The sequence below is a fragment of the Tasmannia lanceolata genome, unplaced genomic scaffold, assembly GCF_043159265.1.
Source record: "Tasmannia lanceolata isolate RefF3 unplaced genomic scaffold, GAP_Taslan_0.1 ptg000044l, whole genome shotgun sequence".
Lineage (NCBI taxonomy): Eukaryota > Viridiplantae > Streptophyta > Magnoliopsida > Canellales > Winteraceae > Tasmannia > Tasmannia lanceolata.
In genome coordinates this window covers 17,321,992-17,346,847 of record NW_027518721.1, presented here as the reverse complement: position 1 = coordinate 17,346,847, position 24,856 = coordinate 17,321,992, and the positions used below count along the sequence as shown (strand labels likewise).

The 24,856-nt window shown below is 37.7% G+C and overlaps 1 protein-coding gene across 6 annotated transcripts in view; it reads left to right on the top strand.

Moving 5' to 3' along the window:
• LOC143864040 (alcohol-forming fatty acyl-CoA reductase-like) overlaps positions 1-24,856 on the top strand; it is a 66,132-nt gene that overhangs the window by 31,782 nt on the left and 9,494 nt on the right. For 3 of the 6 annotated variants that reach the window (XM_077374860.1, XM_077374859.1, XM_077374858.1), the window contains exons 1-10: positions 6,194-7,266; positions 8,663-8,789; positions 8,994-9,034; positions 12,223-12,316; positions 15,729-16,303; positions 17,011-17,124; positions 18,069-18,141; positions 18,286-18,325; positions 18,726-18,798; positions 22,523-22,588. The exons of 1 other annotated variant lie outside the window; for it this stretch is intronic. In XM_077374860.1, the coding sequence (XP_077230975.1) occupies positions 7,136-7,266; positions 8,663-8,789; positions 8,994-9,034; positions 12,223-12,316; positions 15,729-16,303; positions 17,011-17,124; positions 18,069-18,141; positions 18,286-18,325; positions 18,726-18,798; positions 22,523-22,588 (1,334 nt within the window). In that variant the 5' untranslated portion in view covers positions 6,194-7,135. Of the gene's footprint in view, positions 1-3,440; positions 3,569-6,193; positions 7,267-8,662; positions 8,790-8,993; positions 9,035-12,222; positions 12,317-15,728; positions 16,304-17,010; positions 17,125-18,068; positions 18,142-18,285; positions 18,326-18,725; positions 18,799-22,522; positions 22,589-24,856 lie in introns of those variants that run through there. 2 more of the 6 variants (XM_077374854.1, XM_077374855.1) reach the window with 2 other exon arrangements.

Here is a 24,856-nt window from a genome sequence, read left to right as displayed (position 1 = left end):
TCCAAAGCATTCATTCGATAGGCCCTCATATAGATAGGGTTTGCGTAAAAAATTAGCTTGATAGGATCATCCTATCCCTTCCATTTATGGATTTTAAAAATGGGCAGATTTATGGAGGTTTATACTCGTCCATTTAACCTCCACAAATGGAAGGGTTAGGATGATCCTATGAAGCTGATTTTTTGGGCACACCCTATCTATATGAAGGCCTATCAGATGAATGCTTTGGATCATCCAAACAATGTGGGCCCTCTATGTTAGTGAGGTCTAGCTCATAAAAGCTTATATATATTGAGAGGGATAGAGAGATAGGTGATATGACAAATACCAAAATCAATAAAAAAAAAATATCCACTTCTCAAACCCTGACATACCTTCTATTCTGTTAACAATAGCTTAGTAAATTTATTTGAATTACATAAATTACTGACAAAGTGGCTCTAACAATTTATGGCTTCTTTGGATGCCATCAAAATTAGTTCTTATTTGTAAATAATATAAATTGATTTACTATTATTTGTAAATGAGATGGCATTTTTCAAAGCTAATAACTATATAATTTCTATGACTACTACAACCGTTATTTTCAAGTGATCATGATTAAATTCAAATGCATTTGAATATAAGATTATATGTAAATTATTTTAAAGATAACTAAAGAAACCCTCAGTCTTCTTCTAAGTTATATATATATATATATATATATGAGAAAACGGTTCCTACACACATGTGTAGATAAGTTATCTACACACTAGCTTAAAATACAGTGGGGGCCACATTATTTGGGTGATCCAAACCATTAATTTTTAAGGCCCTCACATAGATAGGGTGTCCACAAAAAATAAGATCCATAGGATCATCCTAACCATTCGAACTGTGGAGGCAAAAATTGGACTAATTTGTGAAGGTTTAAAGACATCTATTTTACCTCCACAAATCGTAGGGTTGGGATGATCCTACGGATCTGATTTTTTGTAGACACCCTATCTATGTGAGGGCCTTTAAAATTGATGGCTTGGATCACCCAAACAATGTGGGCCCCCACTGTATTTTAAGCTAGTGTGTAGAGAACTCTCTACACATATGTGTAGGAACCGTTCTCTCTCTATATATATATAGAACGTTCTCTCTCTCTCTCTCTCTCTCTCTCTCTCTCTCTCTATATATATATATATATATATATATATATATATATATATAGAGAACGGTTCGAGAGTTCTCTACACACTAGCTTAAAATACAGTGGGGGGCCACATTGTTTGGGTGATCCAAGCCATCCATTTTAAAGGCCCTCACATAGATAGGGTGTCTACAAAAAATCAGATCCATAGGATCATCCCAACCCTACGATTTGTGGAGGTAAAATGGATGTCTTTAAACCTTCACAAATTAGTCCATTTTTTGCCTCCACAGTTTGAATGGTTAGGATGATCCTACGGATCTGATTTTTTGTGAACACCCTATCTATGTGAGGGCCTTAAAAATGAATGGTTTGGATCACCCAAATAATGTGGCCCCCACTGTATTTTAAGGTAGTGTGTAGATAACTTATCTACACATGTGTGTAGGAACCGTTCTCTCATATAGATAACTTATCTACACATGTGTGTAGGAACCGTTCTCTCATATATATATATGAGAGAACGGTTCCTACACACATGTGTAGATAAGTTATCTACACACTACCTTAAAATACAGTGGGGGCCACATTATTTGGGTGATCCAAACCATTCATTTTTAAGGCCCTCACATAGATAGGGTGTCCACAAAAAATCAGATCCGTAGGATCATCCTAACCATTCAAACTGTGGAGGCAAAAAATGGACTAATTTGTGAAGGTTTAAAGACATCCATTTTACCTCCACAAATCGTAGGGTTGGGATGATCCTATGGATATGATTTTTTGTAGACACCCTATCTATGTGAGGGCCTTTAAAATTGATGGCTTGGATCACCCAAACAATGTGGGCCCCCACTGTATTTTAAGCTAGTGTGTAGAGAACTCTCTACACATATGTGTAGGAACCGTTTTATATAGGAATAAGATTGTGCGGTCAACCGCACCAAGCTTAGGTGCGGTCGAGGGCCCCAAACTCATGTGGGCCCACTTTGTTAGGATGATCCAAAGCATTCATTTGAAAGGCCCTTACATAGATGGGGCATGTACAAAAAATCAGCTCCATAGGATCATCCTAACCCATCCATTTCTGGAGGTCAAAATGGACAGACACCGTTTGCCACAAATCTGCCCATTTTTGCCCTCCACTTTTGGAGGGGTTAGGATGATCTAGTGGACCTGATTTTTTGTACACACCCTATCTATGATGGGGCCTTGCAAATGAATAGTTTTGATCAACACAAAAAATGTGGGACCCATGTATTTAGGCCCTCGACCGCACCTAAGCTTAGGTGTGCTCGACCGCACACTCCTTTTCCTTATATATATATATATATATATATATATATATATATATATATATATATATATATATATATATGTGAGAGAACATTTCCTACACACTTGTGTAGGAAAGTTACCTACACACTACCTTAAAATACAGTGGGGGCCCACATTGTTTGGGTGATCCAAACAATTCATTTGAATGGTCCTCACATAGATAGGGTGTCCACAAAAAATCAGATCCATAGGATCATTCCAACCCTACGATTTGTGGAGGTAAAATGGACGTGTATAAACCTTCACAAATTAGTCCATTTTTTGCCTCCATAGTTTGAATGGTTAGGATGATCCTATGGATCTGATTTTTTGTGGACACCCTATCTATGTGAGGACCATTCAAATGAATTGTTTGGATCACCCAAACAATGTGGGCCCCCACTGTATTTTAAGGTAGTGTGTAGGTAACTTACCTACACAAGTGTGTAGGAAATGTTCTCTCTCTCTCTCTCTCTCTCTATATATATATATATATATATATATAGAGAGAGAGAGAGAGAGAGAGAGAAAACGGTTCCTACACATATGTGTAGATAAGTTATCTACACACTAGCTTAAAATATAGTGGGGGCCACATTATTTGGGTGATCCAAACCATTCATTTTTAAGGCCCTCACATAAATAGGGTGTCCACAAAAAATCAGATCCATAGGATCATCCTAACCATTCGAACTGTGGAGGCAAAAAATGGACTAATTTGTGAAGGTTTAAAGACATCCATTTTACCTCCACAAATCGTAGGGTTGGGATGATCCTATGGATCTGATTTTTTGTAGACACCCTATCTATGTGAGGGCCTTTAAAATGGATGGCTTGGATCACCCAAACAATGTGGGCCCCCACTGTATTTTAAGCTAGTGTGTAGAGAACTCTCTACACATATGTGTAGGAACCGTTTTCTCATATATATATCATCTAAAATGATTTGATCACATTCTCTTAAAATTGTTTAGCGTTTAACGATAATAATTGTGTTGTGTAGATTCGACAACTTCAACTCAGAGAAGTTTAGGGCAGCGATGAAAGATGATGGCATGACAGATGGGATGTTATGTTTCGACCCCAAGTGCATCGATTGGGAAGAATATCTCATGAAAATTCACATCCCAGGTGTTGTAAAATATCTACTCAAATGAAAAATAGTAAAATAGTTGTGAGTTCACCCATTGATCGAACTCTTCTCAGCTTATGATTATGCCATTCTTCTATTTGTGTAATAAGGTAAAACATGTACTCATGTTTTCATGTACTCAAATTGTTAAATAATTTCTCTTGCCACTCTACCATTTTTCTACGAAGATAAAACAGGTACTCAAACTGTTAAAGAATCTCTCCAACTTAATTTGCCTACACTCTTCAACATTCGCATGTTGGAAGTTTCCATATTTAGACTTTCTGAAACTGATTGTGGCCTCGCATTTAAGCAACCCTTTTCTTAATTAGCTAATCTATGTTTGGAAACATCTTGGAAGGCAAGGTTAGCATTAAAGACACTTGATAATCTTGTGCCAAAGAGATCCAAAAGAATTTTGCTTTATTTGGAAGCTTTATGGGAGCTTCATTGAATATATATATATATATATATATATATATATATATATATATATATATATATATATATGAGAAAACGGTTCCTACACATATGTGTAGAGAGTTCTCTACACACTAGCTTAAAATACAGTGGGGGCCCACATTGTTTGGGTGATCCAAGCCATCCATTTTAAAGGCCCTCACATAGATAGGGTGTCTACAAAAAAGCAGATCTATAGGATCATCCCAACCCTACGATTTGTGGAGGTAAAATGGATGTCTTTAAACCTTCACAAATTATTTAATTTTTTGCCTCCAAAGTTCGAATGGTTAGGATGATCCTATGGATCTGATTTTTTGTGGACACCCTATCTATGAGAGGGCCTTAAAAATGAATGGTTTGGATCACCCAAATAATGTGGTTCCCACTGTATTTTAAGGTAGTGTGTAGACAACTTATCTACCCATGTGTGTAGGAACCGTTCTCTCTCTCTCTCTCTCTCTCTCTCTCTCTCTCTATATATATATATATATATATATATATATATATATATATATATATGAGGGCAGTGTTCCTGCGCAGCTGCTCAGTTAGCTTAACTGAGCAGCTGCCCCAAAAACTCATGTGGCCACATTTTGGGTGGGATCCAAAGCATTCATTTGATGGGCCCTTTTATGGGTAGGGTGTCCACCAAAAATCAGCTCCATTGGATCACCTTAGGGTGTCCATTTGTGGGGCAAAAAATGGACAGATTTGTGGAGAAACAGTATCTGTCCATTTTTGGCCCCACAAATGGACACCCATTGGTGATCCAATGGAGCTGATTTTTGGTACACACCCAATCCATGGAAGGGCCCATCAAATGAATGCTTTGAATCACCCAAAAAATATGGGGCCACATGAGTTTTTTGGGGCAGCTGCTCAGTTAAGCTAACTGAGCAGCTGCGCAGGAACACTTTGCTCATATATATATATATATATATATATATATATATATATATATATATATATATATATAGGGTTGGGATGATCCTATGGATCTGATTTTTTGTGGACACCTTATCTCTGTGAGGACCATTCAAATGAATGGTTTGGATCACCCAAACAATGTGGGCCCCCACTATATTTTAAGCTAGTGTGTAGGTAACTTACCTACACAAGTGTGTAGGAAATGTTTCCTATATATATATATATATATATATATATATATATATATAAAGAGAGAGAGAGAGAGAGAGAGAGAGAGAGAGAGAGAGGCTTTTAGTCGCTCTTTCTCTCACCACAAAGTTCCAACTCTTTCTTGAGAGTTCTCACGTTCATGTCAACCCGTACCCGCAAATTTGCTAGTGGGTTGGGTTGACCCACGGGCACGGATCAATTTTGCCAAGTCTACAAAAATCCACAATTAGGAAAAAGTAGAGGTGGCAACGATATGGGCCCGCTTTAACCCAATAGCATAGACCTATAGGCGAGGCCCACCATAGGTCTCATTGTGCACACCCGCGTATCACATTCTCTGTCTTGACACGCGTCCAAAATTCATGGTTTTTATTCAAAGAAACATATTTTGGGCGGTGATAAATTCGCAGTAGAGCAGGATATGGGGCAAACTAACACGTTAAAGGGGTGCGAATCATCCTAAAGGGGGTACGAATTTATCATTGCCCTATATTTTTTGCAAACAGTGAGTGTGAATCGGCGAGAGGGAGAGATCTTGGGTATCACAGTTATTGATAAAGACAGAGAGAAGGTTAAGAGAGAGAGAAAATGGTTTGAAATTTCGGTTTCAGCATAAATTTCGGACCTAGCCGATACTTAAAACAAGAAATGAATTATGTTATTAGATAGCGAGAGACTATATTACTAGGGATTTGCTAGGGATTGATACTTAAAACAAGGTCAATTGGATGTCTCTTAAGCAAGATATTTTTTTATTCCTCAGTCTGTGCCCGAGCTGATAAATTCACCCTTTTTATTATTCTGAGGACACCCACTATTTATTCTCCTTGAAATCGGCTAAAATAGGTACTCATATAGTCATATACAATTAAACAGTGTTTCCTGAAATGCCGAAAATACCCAGATAAGACAGACCACATCCCTGGAAACCCTCACATTCCCGAACGAGGACGTGAGGAAGAGAACTACATGGGTATTTTCGTCATTTGAAGAAATACTATTTTGCTGATAAAGGGGCGCATTTATCAGCAACCTTCTCGTTTTACTATTATATTTTATTATATACTGTTGATGATAAACAGTCTAAACCCTAGAAAGGAATAAACCCTAAAACCATCTTGTTTTCTGCTCAAATTTGCAATCAGAAAGTTTGTAAGGATCACACCACAGTCTCCTGCCGAGAACTTGAAGAATTTACAGAAAATAAAGAAGGAGAAACCAAGGGGACTAGGATTCTTCGTTGCGGCTGATTTTTTTTTTCTAGGGTTTTCTCTAGGGTTTTTTGAAACAACCAATTGATCCAAAAGCTTAAGCAGTTAGAGTTGGTGAAAAACAGTGCTAACCCTAGATAGGAATCGACCTTGAGATTGCCCTGTTTTTGAGTGATGATAGATTTTATTAAAGAGAGCAAACTCAGAGACTGAGATACCATTCAAAAAAAAAAAACCCTAGATATTGAGGTGGTTAGATACAAAAAAGGAAAGTTTGGAACACTATTTGCGGTGTTCCTGGTAGTGAAATGGAAGAAATTAAGGAAAAATCCAGAAGGGGAAGGAAGAAAGGCACGGGCCCAGGAACGAAGAAAAACGAAGTGGGTTTGAAGAGAAAGGCGGTGGAAGATAATTCAAATTCAGTGGATCTTACATTGGATAGAAGCAATGCTGAAATTATGGTGGAAGAGAATTCAAATTTAGTGGATCATACATTGGATATAAGCAATGCTGAAATTACAAAAGAGGAAAGTTTGGAACGGTCTTTGCCACCTTCCATGGAAGAAATAAAGGAAAAATCCAGAAGGGGGAGGAACGAGGAAAAATGAAGTGGGTTTGAAGAAAAATGCTGTGAAAGAGAATTCAAATTCAGTGGATCCTACATTGGATAGAAGCAATGCTGAAATTACGATTGAAGAGAATTCAAATTCAGTGGATCCTACATTGGATATAAGCAATGCTGAAATTGCAGTTTCAATGTTTGATTATTCAGTTGAGAATCACTTTCAAGCGATCAAAACGATTTCTTTGCTTTGCGGAATTACGGACGAAGAGAGTTTTGTTGAAAGTGAGATTGAAAGGTTCTCCTTGTCTGTCACTTTCTTAACGTGAGTCCAATTTCAAACCCCATTTTTTTCTCTTGATTTTTCGTTGTTGCTTTTGTATTTCAAGAGATGGAAAAAAGACTTCTGTTATTAAATCATAATTAATGATTAAATAAGTAAATCCCAACTAGAGGATATAAATTTCGATCGAAATAATGTAAAATTCGGTAAAAAATTTCGGAAAATTTGGCCGAAATTTCAGCAATTTCGGTGGAAATCTTGTAAATTTCGCTGAAATCCGGTAAAAAACTGATTCAATGTACTTTCGGTGTCGGATTGGAACAAAACCGAAATATTTGGGCCTAAATTTAAGATTTCGGATGAAATTTAAAACTATTGGTAATAGGTTTCCATTGTAAATTTCATTCTTGCAATTGATACAAACATTAAAATTGCATTGGTTTCTATACTAAAGGCCGTGCTTTTATTGATTGAGTGATATTTGTTAGCATCATTCTAAGCTAAATTAGGTTGAACTTGAATTCTTTTATGATGAAAAATGTTTTTTCCAGCAGGGGAATATGTGTCCAAAGTTTAGCTTGCGAAGATGACCTCGAAGTATGCATGTTTTTTTTAATGTTTGATAGTACAAATTTTGCATTAAGTTTACGTTCTGTAATGTGTTCTAAAAACAGTTGGCCATCTTAGAATAGCAAGCACTTGGGTGCTTCAATTTCAGATACTTATAGAAAGTTTCATTCTTTGGACATAATCTGGCATCTGCTCTTGAAGACTTTGATAAGGGCCTGTCTTGTTCTTAGCAAATGTAACTTGGTGCTACTCCCTCTCTAGAATTTTGCTCCCACTTTGAAACCTGTTGTAGATTATGCTGTAGCTACCACTTTCGTGGTTCCATCAATATTGATTTTAGCTCGGTCAATTTGATGCTATTTTGTAGTGTCTTTTCATTTTAGAATCTAAATATTGTGAGTTTTCTCAAGTACAATCCCTTTAGTTAATTTTTTTATTTAGCAAGTCTACTTATTTTTATAGAATATTTGTTAAAACCTACTTAAGCTTGAAATTGTTGGCTATAACCTACTTTAAAATGTGTTAGGTGCTAAAGTCTGCATGATTTTGGATCTATTTAGCAAAACCCACAAAAGGACTAAATTTTTTAATACTCCTCTTAGTTGGAGCATTTTCCCATGTGCTACAAGAAAAATAGTCCACTCAATTTAGTATCATTTTATTGGTAATGTGTTTGCCATTTTCTCCTAACATGTTGATGCTTTATTTTTTCTTATCTTTGCTTCTAGCATTGAGGATATGTTAAAAATGATTATACACAGTATATGCCTCCTTGTTTTGTTTTCAATTTGTGAAGTTCTCCACCTATCGTCAACTTTTATGAGTTCATTATGTCATCCTGATAAAATGTATTTGTGTATGTATACAGAGAATGGAAGCACCATTATTACCAACCAAAAATCATTCGGTTCGCTTATGAAACAAGAACCTCTCAAGTAAAAGATGCTGTTAATGGGGTAAGCTTACCCCCGTTTTCTGCTGCAACTGTTCCTAAGGTAGGTTGCGATGAGTCGGTTCGTTGGGCTATTGATTTTTTATAATCCTTTTCTTTTTCTATATTTCTTTTAGTTATTTTTTTTTTAAAGAAAGCCATACTCGCGCTTTTTTGCTACGTACTGCTTTAAAGTGAGCTGGATGTTGCATCTTGGACCTTATTTACCATATCCTTTTTTATTACTGGATTTGATATATTGATGCAGATGGAGAAACTATCTGGTAGTACCCAATTTTTGAATTCCAGGTATGTTGGTTTTATTTAGTTTTCCATGTAGTTCTATTTGAAGATCTTCTTCCCTTAAAGTTGTAACAATAACTCAAGAATACACCCCGAATTTTATTTGGATTGATTATCACTTCACTTTCTTGCTCTCTTTTTTCCTGTTTTCATGCAAGTGAACTTGGTTTTGTTGTTATACAAGATTATTATGCGTGCATGCTTTCATCCATAAGTGTGAATTTCATTAGTAAAAATAGAGAAATTGGTTAGCAATTCTCTTTTTTTGAACAGTTTGATTTATTTACATTGGTTAGCAATCTCCATCAAAGGAAGTAAAAGTCCTCATTGTAGGAAGAAAGAAATGGCCAATGTTGGATAACAAAGCAAACCCGTTTTCTAGGAAATCCTGTCTTGAGACCATGAGGAAGTACCAGTTACAAACTACCCCGCTACTAGTCGACAAGTTTGCTGTTCCCCTCACTATTCACTGACTGGTGGTTGGGGAGATCTAGATGATATTTAATGGGGACACCTGGTCCATACTCTGGTCAGTGATGGATTTAATTTTATTCTTGCGTGCTTATTACATATTTTTAATGGCAAATTTTATTAGCAGAAAGGGAAAGGAAACAATAAGGTGAGTGAGATGGTTAGAAAAACACAACAAACAAGAAATGGAAGAAAAAAAAAACATCATCTGACATCAAGGGAGGAGAAAGACAAAGGTCATAATCTCCTCCCGAGTCAAATCTGGAGCGAATAGGCTAGTAGTCAACTCAACTAAGCCTTTGTCCCAAACTAGTTGGGGTCGGCTAGCGAATAGGCTAATCAACCTCGGAATTGGTTGATCCCCAAACATGCTATAACACCACTGAGTAGCCCTCAATTCTGTCCTTGGACTTCCTCAATCACGTCCATAAAGTGCCAAGGATAACTGGCACCTTCACCCATCTATTCACATTCAACGGGTCTCCTTCCACAATAAGGTCCTTTAGAAGATCTTGACCCGCACTACAAATCCCCAATAGGAGAGCGATGACTTCGGCAGTGTTGGAATCACGCCTTCCAATTGGGTCAGAGAAAGCCATACTAACTTCCCCCTTGTGTCTCGCAACAACCCCCCAATGCCGTCGGACATGAATTAAACTAGACGATAAAGGGTGGAGGGGGGTTGCTAAGCTGATTTTCATCACAATTCCTCTTAATTGTCGAGGCGGAGTAATTATGGAACTCAGGGAGAACCTTTGCCCACTAGGCAATATCAGCTCCTGAAATGCTCACACATTTTTCGGAACACCCTCAGAAACTCTATTGTTTATTTCCTTCCAGAGGATCTACAGAATTGCAACTAACACCAAACCCTATAGAATTCACCCCTCATCGACCATGGGGCAAAAGAGCACTAATCCAACAAATCAGCGGCTTCGCTCACAAAAGTACAAGCAATCCCAACCATCTTAATGCAAAATACAATACCTTTTTTTGAAAGATAGGGAACAAAGATATGGTCCACTGACTTCCCATCTGCCACACGTAGAGCAAGAGGAACAAGGAGCCGGTTGAATTATCAAATTGAGAACTTTCCATTCGACTCAGGAATACAGATTCTTCTGTCTATGCTGTCACTCTTAATGTCGTCTGGATTAATTCTTCACAAGTAACGCCCCAACTCTGGATTTCTCTCTAAAAAAGTTTATGCAGAACTGAATATTCCAATCCACCTTACCAATCAGCCTAGTAAAACAATCATTGGCATACACATGGAAAACAATCGTTGGCATACACATGGTTAAGTGCATTTCCTTAAATTAGGAGGGTTGTATATCAATTCGATTCTTACAATGCAGGTCTATTTTTATTTGTCGCGAACTATTCTAATTTACTATGTTTTATTGAAAAATTGTGAATTATTGGTTGAATTCCATGGAATATAGGGAGAGCTAATTATTTTTTGTTGAATATCTCACAATTTTTTCATGGAAATTTTCCATGAACATTTTGCTCCTTTTTCCCCAAAAAATGACAAATTTTGTAATTATTAACTTTTTATTGAATATCTCACAATTGTTTCATGGAAATTTTTTCCAGGAACATTTTCCTGCTTTTTTCCCCAAAAATTACAAATTTTGGAACTATGAGACTATTATGACTCGCGGCAATTGAGTCATGGTGAGATGTGGCAATGTCAATGTGAAACGTAGAAATTGCAATCATCAATGGAAAAATTGCTAACACGATGAGGACCCTAGGAAGTTTTAGCGACGATGATATCATTAGAGGCAAAATACAACCATAAAAGTCAATTCGATATTCTGCCCCATTAGAAGAGCCAATGGAAGAGGATATTCATGCTTGAAATTTTTGGACCCTACATCAAGGCCAAGAAAACTTGTAGTGCGCGCGCGCGCAATCACACGTGCGTGTGTGTTTGCATGTGAGCATGTGTGTGCGTGTGAACATTATGTATTTCAATTTCCAATGGAGATAGTTTGTTTTGGTCTTGTAAACGACTACTTGTGAAGGGATTATAGCACCTTCTCTTGTATTTTGCATTCTATAGTAATGTCTATTTGGCATTGGGCGTGCTTCAAAGGCCTTGGTTTTCGCAGATGCACATGGTCTTCCAGTTTATACCCCCTGCTCCCTGGAGTTCTGCTAGAAATTAATGTAACCTGGAGCGTGTGTGTGCGCGCACGCGTGTATGCGTGTGTGCGTGTGTTGTGTGTGTGCATGGGGGGGAGGGGAGGGGGCGTTTTGCTTGGGCTCATCATGGGTTTGCGCCCCACTGGAGATCTTAACCAGGATGGAAGGTGGAAAAGCTTTTCATAAACATTTTTGATATCACTAGACTAGAGTATTTTACAATATTGTATTTTTCGTTTTAAGAAAGGAAAAGGTTGATTTTGTCTCAACATTATGTGCTTTTAATTGTTGAGATTGGACATTTTCTTCCTTTTCTCTACTCTTGCTTTCCTATATACTTAAGAACAAATTAATCCTTACATACTTTTCCAATACTTAGTTAAGTCAGTGTATTTGTTTTATAAACAAAACTATTTAAGAAAATTGTGGCATACATTCTCAAGACAATATTCTTATGCAATTAATTACTATCAAGATGTCATTACATTTATATCATTTTCGGCATTTCCATTTCTTCTAGTTCATTCCCTCATACATTGTAGAATGCTACTCATAAGATTTTGTTGCAGCAAAGATTTCATATTGCACGTTGGTGGGCCTGTTTGGGCATTGGATTGGTGTCCTAGGATTCATCAAAGGACTGAGGATCCTATTAGTTGTGAGGTACTTTCAAGTTTCAACCTTGAAACTGGTATTATTTCCCTTTTGCACTTATGGATTCACAACAGCGACACAATACTCTTTTACCTTCTGTTACTGTATGTTTGATGGGAAAGGATTTGGTGCTTAACTTTTTTCTTTTTTCCCCTCTCCTCTGCACCTTTAATTCCGCACATGTGTGCCATGAGATTGAGCTGTTTGTTCAATTAGGCCATAGCCCGTGTCCCACTTTTTTTTTTTTTATCAATGCTACCGTCTGGAGGAATTTTGAGGACTGCAAATGGAATGTTGAAAAAAAAATTGAACAATGGTCATATTGGGCCAGGAGAAGTCCTCCAGCCGGATTGTTAGGATACTCCAATCAGTGCGAATTTTGGGCAATTGTCATCCATGGTGGGGCTTTCCAAAGGAACGGTCCGAATCTCATGCGTATGGGCTACATTTGTAGGTTCAAGGTTGCTGATAGGAGGAGAAGAAATAAGTCTTGAGCACTTTACTAGATAATATCTATGCATGTGGATATATCTATCTATCTACCTTCTGTATGTTTACCATATGGATAGGTATGTGTGTGTGTGTGTATAAAATATACGGATGATGTGACATAAAATGTGACACAGTTGCTACATCCCTAGTAGCTGTTTCGTGTTGTGTTGTTCAAATGGGTAGTCAGTTTTATTTGTCTGTATATGTTCCTTATCAATTAGGTATTAGGTAGTGTTGTTTGATCAATCTTAGGTATTAGGCTTTTGAGATTGATATATGAAGTATACTCCACACGAGACGCTGAATACTATATATAAAACCTCAGAATCATCTCGGTGCTCTCTGTCCTAAGTGAGTTGTGAAAAAGAGTTTTTATTAAGGAGCTGTCATGCTGAGAGCCCAATACATAAAACATGATATAGTTGCTATATCCTATGTGTTATTTTCTGGTTCGTATGATGTAGTGCAAGAGGGCAATTCGTAATGACTTATTGGGTTTTGCTAAATATGAGTAAGTTGTTAATGTTGTTTAATTAATTTTTGGTATTACGATTTTGAGCTTTAATATGTAGGTATTCTCCCTACAAAATGTGAAGCAGTAAATTTAAAACACTAAGTTGACTTCGTACTTGCCAAGGGCCTGAAGAATTTGGAAAAAAGAAGAAGAATGGCTCTCAAGAATTTGAAAAATTAAAAATGAACAAACTATGGGGCATGTGTGTTTCGTTGTCTCAACAGGTTTGTGGTTGTGTGATGGGGACTATCCAAGATGCCATGAAGAATTAATAAGTTAAGGCAGGGCCCAACGTTAATGTTCAAAGAATTTTAGTTAGTTTTTAGAGTATTGTTTAAGTCTTTTAAGTCACAGGGGGTAGTAAAGTCTTTTCTTATCAAAATCACTCAAGTTCTTTGAGTTGTAAGTTTTTAAGTAGGCCCCACACATATATTATGAAAATTTTAAGTGGGGAGAAAGTATTTTAAGTCATTGATGGCATTTGAGTCCAAAAGTGGTGTTTTTTAGTTTGGGGTTCTAGAATATTCTAGTTCTCTTTCTTATATATGTAGTGTCATGTTACTTTTCTTTTATGCTATGATAGAATGATTAAAGAATTGAATTTTTTTACTCGTGTGGATGTGAGTATGGTTTTTAAATTTCGGCTGAAATACTGAAATTTCGACCTAAATTTTGGATTTCGGCCGGGACCAAACCGCTACCGAAATTTAAAAATTTCGGCCGAAATTTAAACTGAAACTGAAATTGCCACCGAAATTTCAATCCTTGGATGTGATTTATGTTCTTAGGATGCGATGCCTTGATCCTCATGTTGCAATCTTCTTTTTCTTTGGTTTGATGCTGAGGAAAACTCTTGGTGGGCTGTCTTGGGATAAATGTCTTGTTTCTTCATTATTTGCAATCTATATTTTCACTATTTCTCTCTTCTTTTCTTTGTATCTTTCAGAAAAAGAATTTGCCTAGGAATTGGAAATATTCCTTTCCCTTCCCTAAAAGGTCGAAACCATAATTTTTTCTTTTGTTTTAAACATCTCATCTCATCCTAAACCCTGTGTCTCTTAGTCTTGCCAAAAGCTTTGCCTCCACCTTGTCAACATGTCTGTACCTTTTCGGTATACATCTACAATTTTTCGACATGCATCTACACCCTTCCAAGCCTACCCTAAATCTAGTAGAAATATTTTTCCAATCTAATCAAATAGTAAGATCCAAAACCCTAAATTTTACCCCCATTCCCTACTACAATAATATACTCTTGCCAGTTAGTTCAAATATCTATAGCTTGCATAGAGTATTTCCTTTGTCCGTACCTTATTCTTCACCCTAGTCGGTTAAAACCTGAGTCTAATATTTTAAAGATACCCCCTTTCATAGATTGCCCCGCCTCATTGTATTTTTAGTTAGTCAAATAGAAATCATACAACTACAGTAGGAGCTCTAATAATTATTATTGCGGTTGACGGCATTTTATACAAGGTATCAGTGAGTATTAATTTCTAGATAGGTGTTGTCCATCCCCCTACTCCTAGCCATGTGACACTTCCTCTGTCCAACTCTGTCCTTGCCTTTACCATGTTTCTGATGCACAAGGTTTTATTCCTATCTATCTGGCCCTCCTATAACCCCCGACAAGCAAGATTTTAGTACTGTTGCCCTGCCTACATCTACCATAGGAGTTTGTGCCACTGCCACGCCAGAGTCCATGGTTGTTACGACCACCACAATGAATTCCAGTGGAGATTGAACATATACTACATAGTGACTTACAGTATGTACTTTGAACAGCATTATTGGCCATATGCTTTGAGCAACGTTTCATAAGAAGGTACTCACTTATGTCTTATATCACTGGTTTTTTTAATTAAATATTGGAAATATGACGGTATAAATTACCAGCATAGGAACAATGCTGGTTCGTGGTTAAAGATACACTAGATTATAAATTTATGAGCATTTATTGGAGTCCAAGCTGTACATATGTACTACTTGAAGCTTGGTTAGGTCCAAAACGAAGTGAACTGACAAGTTCTTAGTTGAGAAGGCGCCAGTTCACAGTTGAGAAGGCAAGTTTCTAGACACCGGTTGAAAGTTAGAAGTGTTTATGATGGAGCCTATTAATTGATGAAACAAAGTCTGAGTTACTACTTTGTTGCTTAACCCTTTTCAACTAAAAGAATGGTTTTATTAGCATTGAGTGCATTCATTTTTTCAGATGTTTTAACTGGTAATTGGATTTCAGTACTGGATGAAGTATCTTGGCTTGGAAGTTGTCATTTTTTCATGATTACGAAAACCAATGTTTTTTAATTACCTTACCATCTTGTTTCATTTTCAGTATCTTGCTGTTGTCATTTTTTTTCATGATTGTGAGAACCAGTGTTTCTGAATTACCTTACCGTCTTGTTTCTTTTTCAGTATCTTGCTGTTGCTGCTCATTCTCCTCACTCTTCATATGACAAGATAGGTGCCCCATTGACTGGCAGAGGTGTCATTCAGATATGGTGCCTTTTAAATGTTTACAGAAAAGAGGAACCAATTCCATTGAAGCCCAAAAAGCGGGGTAGAAAGAAATCAGTCACATGTGAATCTTTAGATGATTTAAGTAGTAACAGTGAAAGAAGATTAATAGTAAAGGGTGACATGGGAGATAAGTCAAGCCAAGGTGGCTATAGTGATAATATTAATCCAATTTTGGCAGCCATGAATGGGGAAAATAAATCTTCTGATGCAGTGTCGCAAGCAAATGACAGCTGCAGTCAGGACGTGATGGCACTGGGGTCGGAGGTTGTCCGTGAAGGTTGCCTGGGAGTTAGCATGGGTAGTTCATTCCTTCCGAAGGATGTTGCTTTGCCTAGGGTCATGTTATGTCTGGCCCACAATGGGAAAGTTGCATGGGATGTTAAATGGCAGCCTTACAATGTTAATGATTCTCAATCCAAGCATCACATTGGTTACCTTGCTGTATTGCTAGGAAATGGTTCTCTAGAAGTGTATGATATTCTCCTTTTTGTATTTCTGTTTTTTTCTTGTCATAAGTGTTCATTATTTATGTTTTAATTTTTACTTTATTAGTTATTAAATGCCTTATTTAAAAAAATTGCTGCACCTCAAGAACTGCATTGTTTTATGTCATACTAAAAAACACATGCCGAAAGACTCTCTGGGTGCATACATGAGGAGCCTGTTGAGTTCTATTAGTTGGTCATTCTGTCCCTAATATTTATATTTTGATTACATTCAGCTTTTTCATTCATGTATCCATATCATTATAGTCTACTTTGATAGTACATTTTGCAATTGCCTCGGCCATTCGGCTCGGCCCGTTTTTAAAATTTTCCGTCATTCAAAAAGAAAAAATTTCTCAGCTTCTATAGAATTGAAATTAAATTGATAGTTATTAGTATCCTTGCAGTCTGGCCACAATATTGGACCATATAAGGGAGGATATGTCTATCCCTACTTATGCCATGTAGATATTCTCTTCTATTAGTCTTGGTTGCATTGTTCTGAAAAGGTTTACTCGGCACTTGAACCTATGTTTGACCGCCTCTTATTTTCCCAGTTTTGGGGGCCTTGTCCTTGACCGTTTCTTATTTTTGCTTGACACTTGAACCTATGTTAGGACTACCTTATATTTATTTTTTCACTTCAGAAATTCTGCTTAATGACTTCTGATGATCCTATCAACCACATACAGGTGGGAGGTTCCTTCTCCTAGCATGATCAGGACTTTATATAGTTCTCGGTGCAAAGAGGGGATAGATCCTCGCTTTATAAAACTAACGCCAGTATTCAGATGCTCAAAGATAAGGTGTGGGGCCAGGCAAAGTTAAACACTAGTTTGAATAATAAAATGTGTTCTGTAGTGCATTATGGATTTCTGGCCGTGAAAGATGAAGTATCATGTGACTTTTAGCTTTCAGAATCCTGAATGTTTTATATCATTCACTTGATTTCAATTGTAAACTATGAGAAGATTATTTTCTGTTTTTTTCTTCTTGTAGTTAATAGTTTCTTTACATATGATTTAGAAAAGTTGATAATTATAAAAGATGAGCTATTTTGACAATTATGAACGTAGAAATGGCTGTAAATTTGTTCTAAGGGAACAACGTCCAATCACTAGGTTTTCATTAGTTGCTTCTTCTCAAAATTTTAAAAGGCACTTTTTGTTTGATCGTCTCCCTATTGACATGACTCATACTAGCTAATCATTATAATTCATGAGTCCCTTGGTTCTATACTGTAGATTCATGAAACTGGAAGATGGGACATACCCTAGCTGAAGTCTCTGTTTTAATGTGTGCAAGTATAGCTCAAGTTTATATAATTGACTTGGAATTTCTCACATCCTTCTTTTGTCTTTCATCTGGTGCAGTTTCTTTGAAAAATTATATATATATATTATATATGTGTGTGTGTGTGTGTGTGTGTACATATGAAAATATATATATCGGGGGTGGGTGGGGGGGGAACTTGCTACAAAATTTCGCTGAAAGCCATATTGCAGCTGGCTTTTGCATGTGCAAACGGCCACACAGGTTGACTTTTTGACATGTTTTGTCTTATTCAATTATTCATCTGAGGTGGATATTCTCACGTGCAAAAGCCAGCCGCAAAATTGCCTAGCAAATCGCTATATATATTTATATATACAAACTTTGTGAAATTTTTAGTACTTAACTGTCCTGTTGCTCTGTCCACATTCTTATTCTCTATTTCTCTCTGACTATCTAGAATGTGTTGTTAAAACAGCATTCCTCTTACAGTGAAGTGGTCAACTTCAGCCCCTCATGAGTTAATCCTAGCTGGATGCCATGATGGAACGGTAACTTTTGCCACATGCTCTCTAGGAAAATTTATTAACTATGCCCAGTTTTTTTGAGACGTCTATTGTCGTGTTAAAAAAGTGGTTGTCTTGATGGTAATTTTGAGATTTCTTATTGGAATTGATACTTGTCCATACATTCAGGTTGCATTGTGGAAGTTCTCTGCAAGCGGTTACTCTCAGGGTATTGACATTACATGCTCCAGTTATACAATTGCCTTCTTATTCTTTTTACTTCACCATTGTGATTGAATATCCTTTTAAACAATAACAATGTATTGGCAGAATCTATCCTTTGTAAACTTGTAGGATCATTACATAACTTCTAATCTTGGTGGAAAGGAAAAGGGTGTAAATAGTACTGATTCTGTATTTTTTGGTCTTATAGGCAGAATTTATCCTTTGTAAACTTGTAAGATCATTACATAACTTCTAATCTTGCTGGAAAGAAAAATGGTTTAAATAGAAGCGATTCTTTGTTTTTTGGTCTTTAGTAGTGATTTTATATTCTAAGAACCATTCTTTCACTTTTAAAATACGCTGGCATTTAAGAGTTGAATTTCACTCTGCCTGTCTATTGGCAGATACAAGCCCTTTGCTTTGCTTTACGGCTGATACTGTTCCTATAAGAGCTGTAGCTTGGGCGCCTGACGAAAGGTAAGCGGTGCTTTATTATTGATTTTGATGTTAGCATTCTTTTTAATGTGTCACTTATCTTATTAAATCTCAGTACCAGTTCTCCTTGTATAGTCCAGTGGGTCCTGAATTAGGTCACATTACAATCTTGGAAAGATATTTTTTCATACATGAAACTGATGTTTTCAACATGCTATTTGATAACTTGAATTAGGCCACATTACAAACTCAGATGTACAATTAACCTTGCTCTGGCAGATCTAGATTCGACCATGCGATGTTCAAGAGGGAGACAAATGTGTGTGTGTGTGTATATACATAGAGAGAGAGAGAGAGAGAGAGAGAGAGAGAGAGAGAGAGAGAGAGAGAGAGAGAGATTTGTGTGGCTTGTCTGTAATTCATCCTCGACTCTAAAACATTACAAAATATACATCAATGACATGTACAATTACAATAATGCCCAGTATCTAATGTTGCTCTCTCTAACACCAAGAATGTTGGAGCTCAGAGAAACAAATTAAGAATAAAATATGAAGTTAGCTCGTTGGGGTGGATATAAAGAATAAAATCCCCTTAGAATAGCTATAAAACGGGACTAAATAAGGCTAAAATAGGAAGACTTAAAAAAAAAACTTAATCTAGAATGTCTAGAAAAAAATCTAAAAAAAGTAAAATTTTAGAGGAAATGGAACGGAAGAATTGAAACAAATGGCCCGAGTGCGTAACGAAATTCAGACTGAAAAGTTCGGCATGATTATTTGTAGTGGTTCCCTTACCAATATGATTATTTGTGCCGGTTTCCTTACCAGTATGAGACGGCATGATTATTTGTATCGATTTCCTTACCGGTATGAGATGTTTCGTCCGTTTCGGATATAATTAAATGGTATTGATAACTTAGCATATAATAGAGACATGTTGGGATCTTATTTCCCACTTGTGGCAAAGATTTGGAGCTACCAAAGCACATATTTGCTACTACAGAAGAATATGCATTGGCCTAGATGATGCTTGGCGGTTCATGCGTTTTGTTCACTGAATTTGAACTACTTGGATTCCGTGGGATGGCGGAAAGTGCGAAGTATGCCAAAGGGTTGATCCTTGCAACTTAAGTGGGCGGTAGGTGATATTCAATTCCTGCAGGGTAGAACTAGCAACACTCGAGAAGCAGTTTCAGTGACTGGGGAATGTAGGGATACCGACATGCTAAATTGTACTGTGACGGTGGCTCCATACCGGATAACAACTAAGCTACGGGTCGGAAGGGAGACAGCTTTTTTGATTGGACTATTTCGGACGCGCGCGCCCACGGCTAGAACGCTTCCCCTCGGGTTGAGTAGTCAATGAATTGGGTTATCCACCCGATACCCTAGAATAGCCATACCTTACACTACTATGTTACTCGCAACGTTAGCCTACATGTAGCACCTTAAGCAGCAATCAAAGGAGTATCATGCCATCCTGCCCTCGTGTCTTAGGCCAAGCTGCGCCAACTTGCGAGAGGTTGTGTGTTAACGACGTACATAGCATAGCGTATTCGCGTACAAGACACCAAGCTGGGAAAGCAACAAGAAGCCGCTTGACTAAGAGTGTATATTTGTGGTTTGGAAATTGTCTGGGCGCCGAGTCCCGATTAGAGCTGATGTAGTTGATTTAGATCGTTTGGAAGAGCAAATAAAATCTTGCTTTCTCAGGAGAATTCCCCTTAGCCCCTCGTTTCGTATACTCCACTCGTTCCCTTTGTAAGGAAGCTATTTTTAATCCATAGATTGTGAGTGAGCTTAATGCTCTGGCTCATCGTGAGACCTTTTTGTTGGTATGCTTGCCAGAGGACTGGCAAGAAAGTCCCAAGTTCACCTTCTGACTTCTAACTAACCTCCGACTCCTAGGTCGATAACTAATTAACGGCGGTCGTGTTGGTGTTCCGCTTAACCGGGCTCCATACACCGCCGCCTACCCTACATGGGCCATTCTCGTCGATGTTGCGCCACGTTTGGCGTGGTTATTTGTAGTGGTTCCCTTACCAATACGGGACTATACGATTATTTGTGTCGGTTTCCTTATCGGTATCAGAAGGTATGATGTTTCGTCCCTTTCGGACGTAATTAAACGGTTTTTTTTCTTTTTGAAAGTTGACAAATTTCATTAATGTTGAAATAGCATTCGGGACCAGTAGTCCCAGCCTGCCGTTACAAACATTACAGATGTTTCCCGGATAAATCCGAGGTATTACAAAAAGGCATGTTTGCCATTACCATGCCTTAATAGGCTGCATTAATTACAGATATGAAGTTATATCAAAATCCTCCCGATTTGCTCCCGCCTTAGCCAAAGTGTCCGTCATCTCATTTGCTGATCGTCTGCGGTGTTCAAGTGTTGGGTTGAGGATTCGCATCAAATCCAATATTTCCGCGACAGTCTCCTGTAGTTGCCAAGGGCCCTTTGCTGTTTCAGTAGCCCAAGCCACTACATTGGATGAATCTCCTTCCACTATAAGTGGATGCTGATCATGTCCGCACGCCCATCGCAAGCCAAAGAGTAGAGCCTTTACCTCAACTTCATTAGAGTCGCATGTCCCACACGGTCCTGAGTATGTCATGATAATTGTCCCAGATGAGTCTCTGATTACTCCTCCAATCCCTGCCCTTCCTGGATTACCAAAGGAGCTGCCATCAAAGTAATTAAACAGTTTTGATAACTTAGCATATAATAGAGACATGTTGGGACCTTATTCCCCACTTGTGGCAAAGATTTGGAGCTACCAAAGCACGTATTAGCTACTGGAAAAGAATATGCTTTGGCCTAGATGATGCTTGGTGATTCATGCGTTTTGATGGGACATTATCATAGTCTTCTAGTATGTTATGTTAATTTTCTCAAATTAAGTTCATACCAGAATTTATTTCCAGAGCAATGCTGTTTTGTTATAATATTTATATAGATAGATTTAAGGAGACTATTTGTTGTGAATCTCAATCTTATGGGTGTTCACTTCAGCTTTATTTTTTTGCTACTCATACCTCACAACTTGAGAATCGGAAACCATAGATGACTGTTTTTGTCATATGACAGCAACGGTGTTTTCTGCTTTTGTTTTAGGAGAATTTTGTGCTTGGATTGCTTGAATTTCTCAGGCTTGGATGAAAAGGCCTTAAAAAATAATTGATTTCCCTTTTCGATTTTAAATTTTAACATGTCTGATTTTAATAATTATTAAACTCGAATATTTATCTCAAATAATTGCATTGAGAGCAACCGTTTTTGCTTGGCTGTTGGCTGGAGATTCTGTCTTACCTGGGATCCTATATTTGCTGGCTGGATCTTTGAATGCCATAGGGATTTGTTCTTTGTGATATGGAGGATTTGGCTCCCAATATGTCTCACTGCCAAATTTTGAGGTCGCATGGATTTAATGTTGTTCTTGAGGACCCTTGGTTCAATTGTCAACGTTGATAATAACAATTTAACGATCACTGACCACACACTGGGTTTGAGTTTTTCTCTTTCATTACTGTAGGTTGACTCATGAAATTCCTTTATATTTTCTGCATCACACCTGCAATGGATGGACACCAAATTTAATGGATAATGAATTGGGAAGTCTTGGGGTGCTGTTAAACTTCGATGTTGCAAAAATAAATTCCTGTGCTTGGCCTAAGGGCAACATCAAATGCCATTTTAGTTTTAAATTTGTTCAGATCTTTTATATATTTGAAATTTCTGAAAAGTAATATATGGTTTACAGTGATGCAGAAAGTGCAAATTTAATAATGACTGCTGGACATGGATGTCTAAAATTTTGGGACATACGGTATGTATGAAACTATGAATACCTGCTTGGTTTCATTAGTGTTTTCAAACAAATATATATTTGCTCTCTATCTTTTCATCTTTGCTAGCAGATCTGTTATTTGGTGACTGTCTTGCTATTGCCAACTAAATTAGGATATTCACATTTTTGGGTTTTGTTGTTTGGATTGGAGGCATATCAACGCTAATTATATTTGACATCGAAGCTTCCTTGTCCTCAAACAAGTGTATTCGTTTCAATCCAAATCTCTCAAAAACCCCATAAGATTTCATTGCCCAAAGGATGGGTCCATTATTTTCAAGTTGGTATATGCTCTAAATTTTGAGAAGGTTTTAGCACTGATTCTTGAAAGACCCAATGAATACCACAGAGGTGAGCTGGAGTTGAGACCTAGATGACAGCACGAAACTTTTTTGCGCAGAGTAGGGATGGATCCCAAGATGTACTTTGTCTGGGCAGCTCGATTGGAAGGGGAACTTGTAGTTGTGGCTACAAGATTGAGAGCCTGAAAGACACCTATCTCGATATTATAGAAGCAGGCTACTCAGTTTATGAGGCGCTTCAACTTTGGAAATACATAGAGACTGTTGTAGAAAGAACCCCATCTTAATCGGTAATGGGAAGAATATCAGCAACTCGACTCGCTCGTCACCTTGATGTAACCATGAGTACTCCTATGGATCTGGTAGTGATAGTGAACGGCAATCTTTTGGTCGAAGGACCTTACAGATTGGGAGGCGAGATGGTCGAAGGGAAGAGGTCTTCAAACTAGATAACATCAAACACCATTATGGATCTAGTAGTGAAGGTGAGCGACACGATTTTGACCAAAGGATCTTGTCGAGGGGAAAAGGAAATGGGAGAGGTGTGTCTAGATTCAAGCCACACAAGCGAATGGCAAAACCTTCCGGGGAGGATTGGGAATGCTCTAGTTGTGGTTATTATAATTTTGGGGGACGAAGTCGATGTAGAAAGTCCTTTGTGAAGACTTTGGAAGACATTGCGTTGCCGGAGTTTGATGGCGGAGACCCCTCTAAATGTTTGGAGGTAACAAATGATGTCACTGGATATCATGGCAAACTTCTGGAGTTAATTGTTTATGGTAAAGAGATTGAGGAACGCATGAAGTTTCTCAAGTTGCTTGATGGGGCGTATGAAAATTAGAAACTGGAAGCTTGATGAGGCTTGGGTGTGGGCAAAAAAAATGGTGGGGAATGCCCAATCTCTAGAAACCTATGTTAATCAACACCAATGAATTTCTATTCAGATTTGAATCGGAAAAACTAAGCAAGAGAAGTTTTATATTGGGGAAGCGAGGCCATGGGAAACTGCTTTGCCTCTTTTGCAACCATGGCATCCAACTCTTAATAATGGGGTTAAATCCATTTGGATAAGATCCTATGACATTCCACTTCACGCGTGGATACCATCGACGATCGAGTCCCTTGGTAAGTTATTTGGTCAGGTCCTTCAAGTTAAAATGCATGGATACCATGATCATTGTATGGCGTTAACTTACCAACTTCTCCAATAGCTTAAGCTGTTGGGGAAAGGCATTATTTATTTTTTATATTTTTAACACTCCCCCGCACGTGTGGCCCACTTGGCAAACACGTGGCACATGTGGTCCCACTTTGGGCCGACCATCGCATGTGGATTTTTGCTATCCGGGAGGTTTGAACTCAAGACCTTTGGCTCTGATACCATGTTAACTTACCAACTTCTCCAATAGCTTAAGCTGTTGGAGAAAGGCATTATTTATTTTTTATATTTTTGCTTCAACAAAAATTCTAAACCTACACTGGAAACATTTATGTCCATTTATTAATTTGAGGGTTGAGAATAGAAGTTTTTAATAAGAGTCATGAGCATTTTGGAAGAAGAGATTATTAATGGTGGGATGAACACTAATGACACATCCCATTTGGAAGATATGTCCCACCCTGCGAAAGGGGACAAGTCCGGTATATTGACACTTGAGGATAAGGTAATCTCTGGCGAGATGAGGAAAGGAAAACCAGCTCGAGCCCAAACAGGCGAACCGTTGAAGAACCCTGAATTCAAATTTGAATTGGGGTCTAATAGGGCAAAAAGATCATTGGCTGGAATGATGAGATCTCCACAAGCTGACAGAGATAAAAAAAGTTGTACATCAGGGAAAGGACAAAGGACCGTTGTATCCTAGTTTCAAATTTGATTTAGGATCAAAGGAGGTTGTGTCCTCATTGGCCGGGACGATGAAAACAGGGCATCACGCGGCTGAAGATG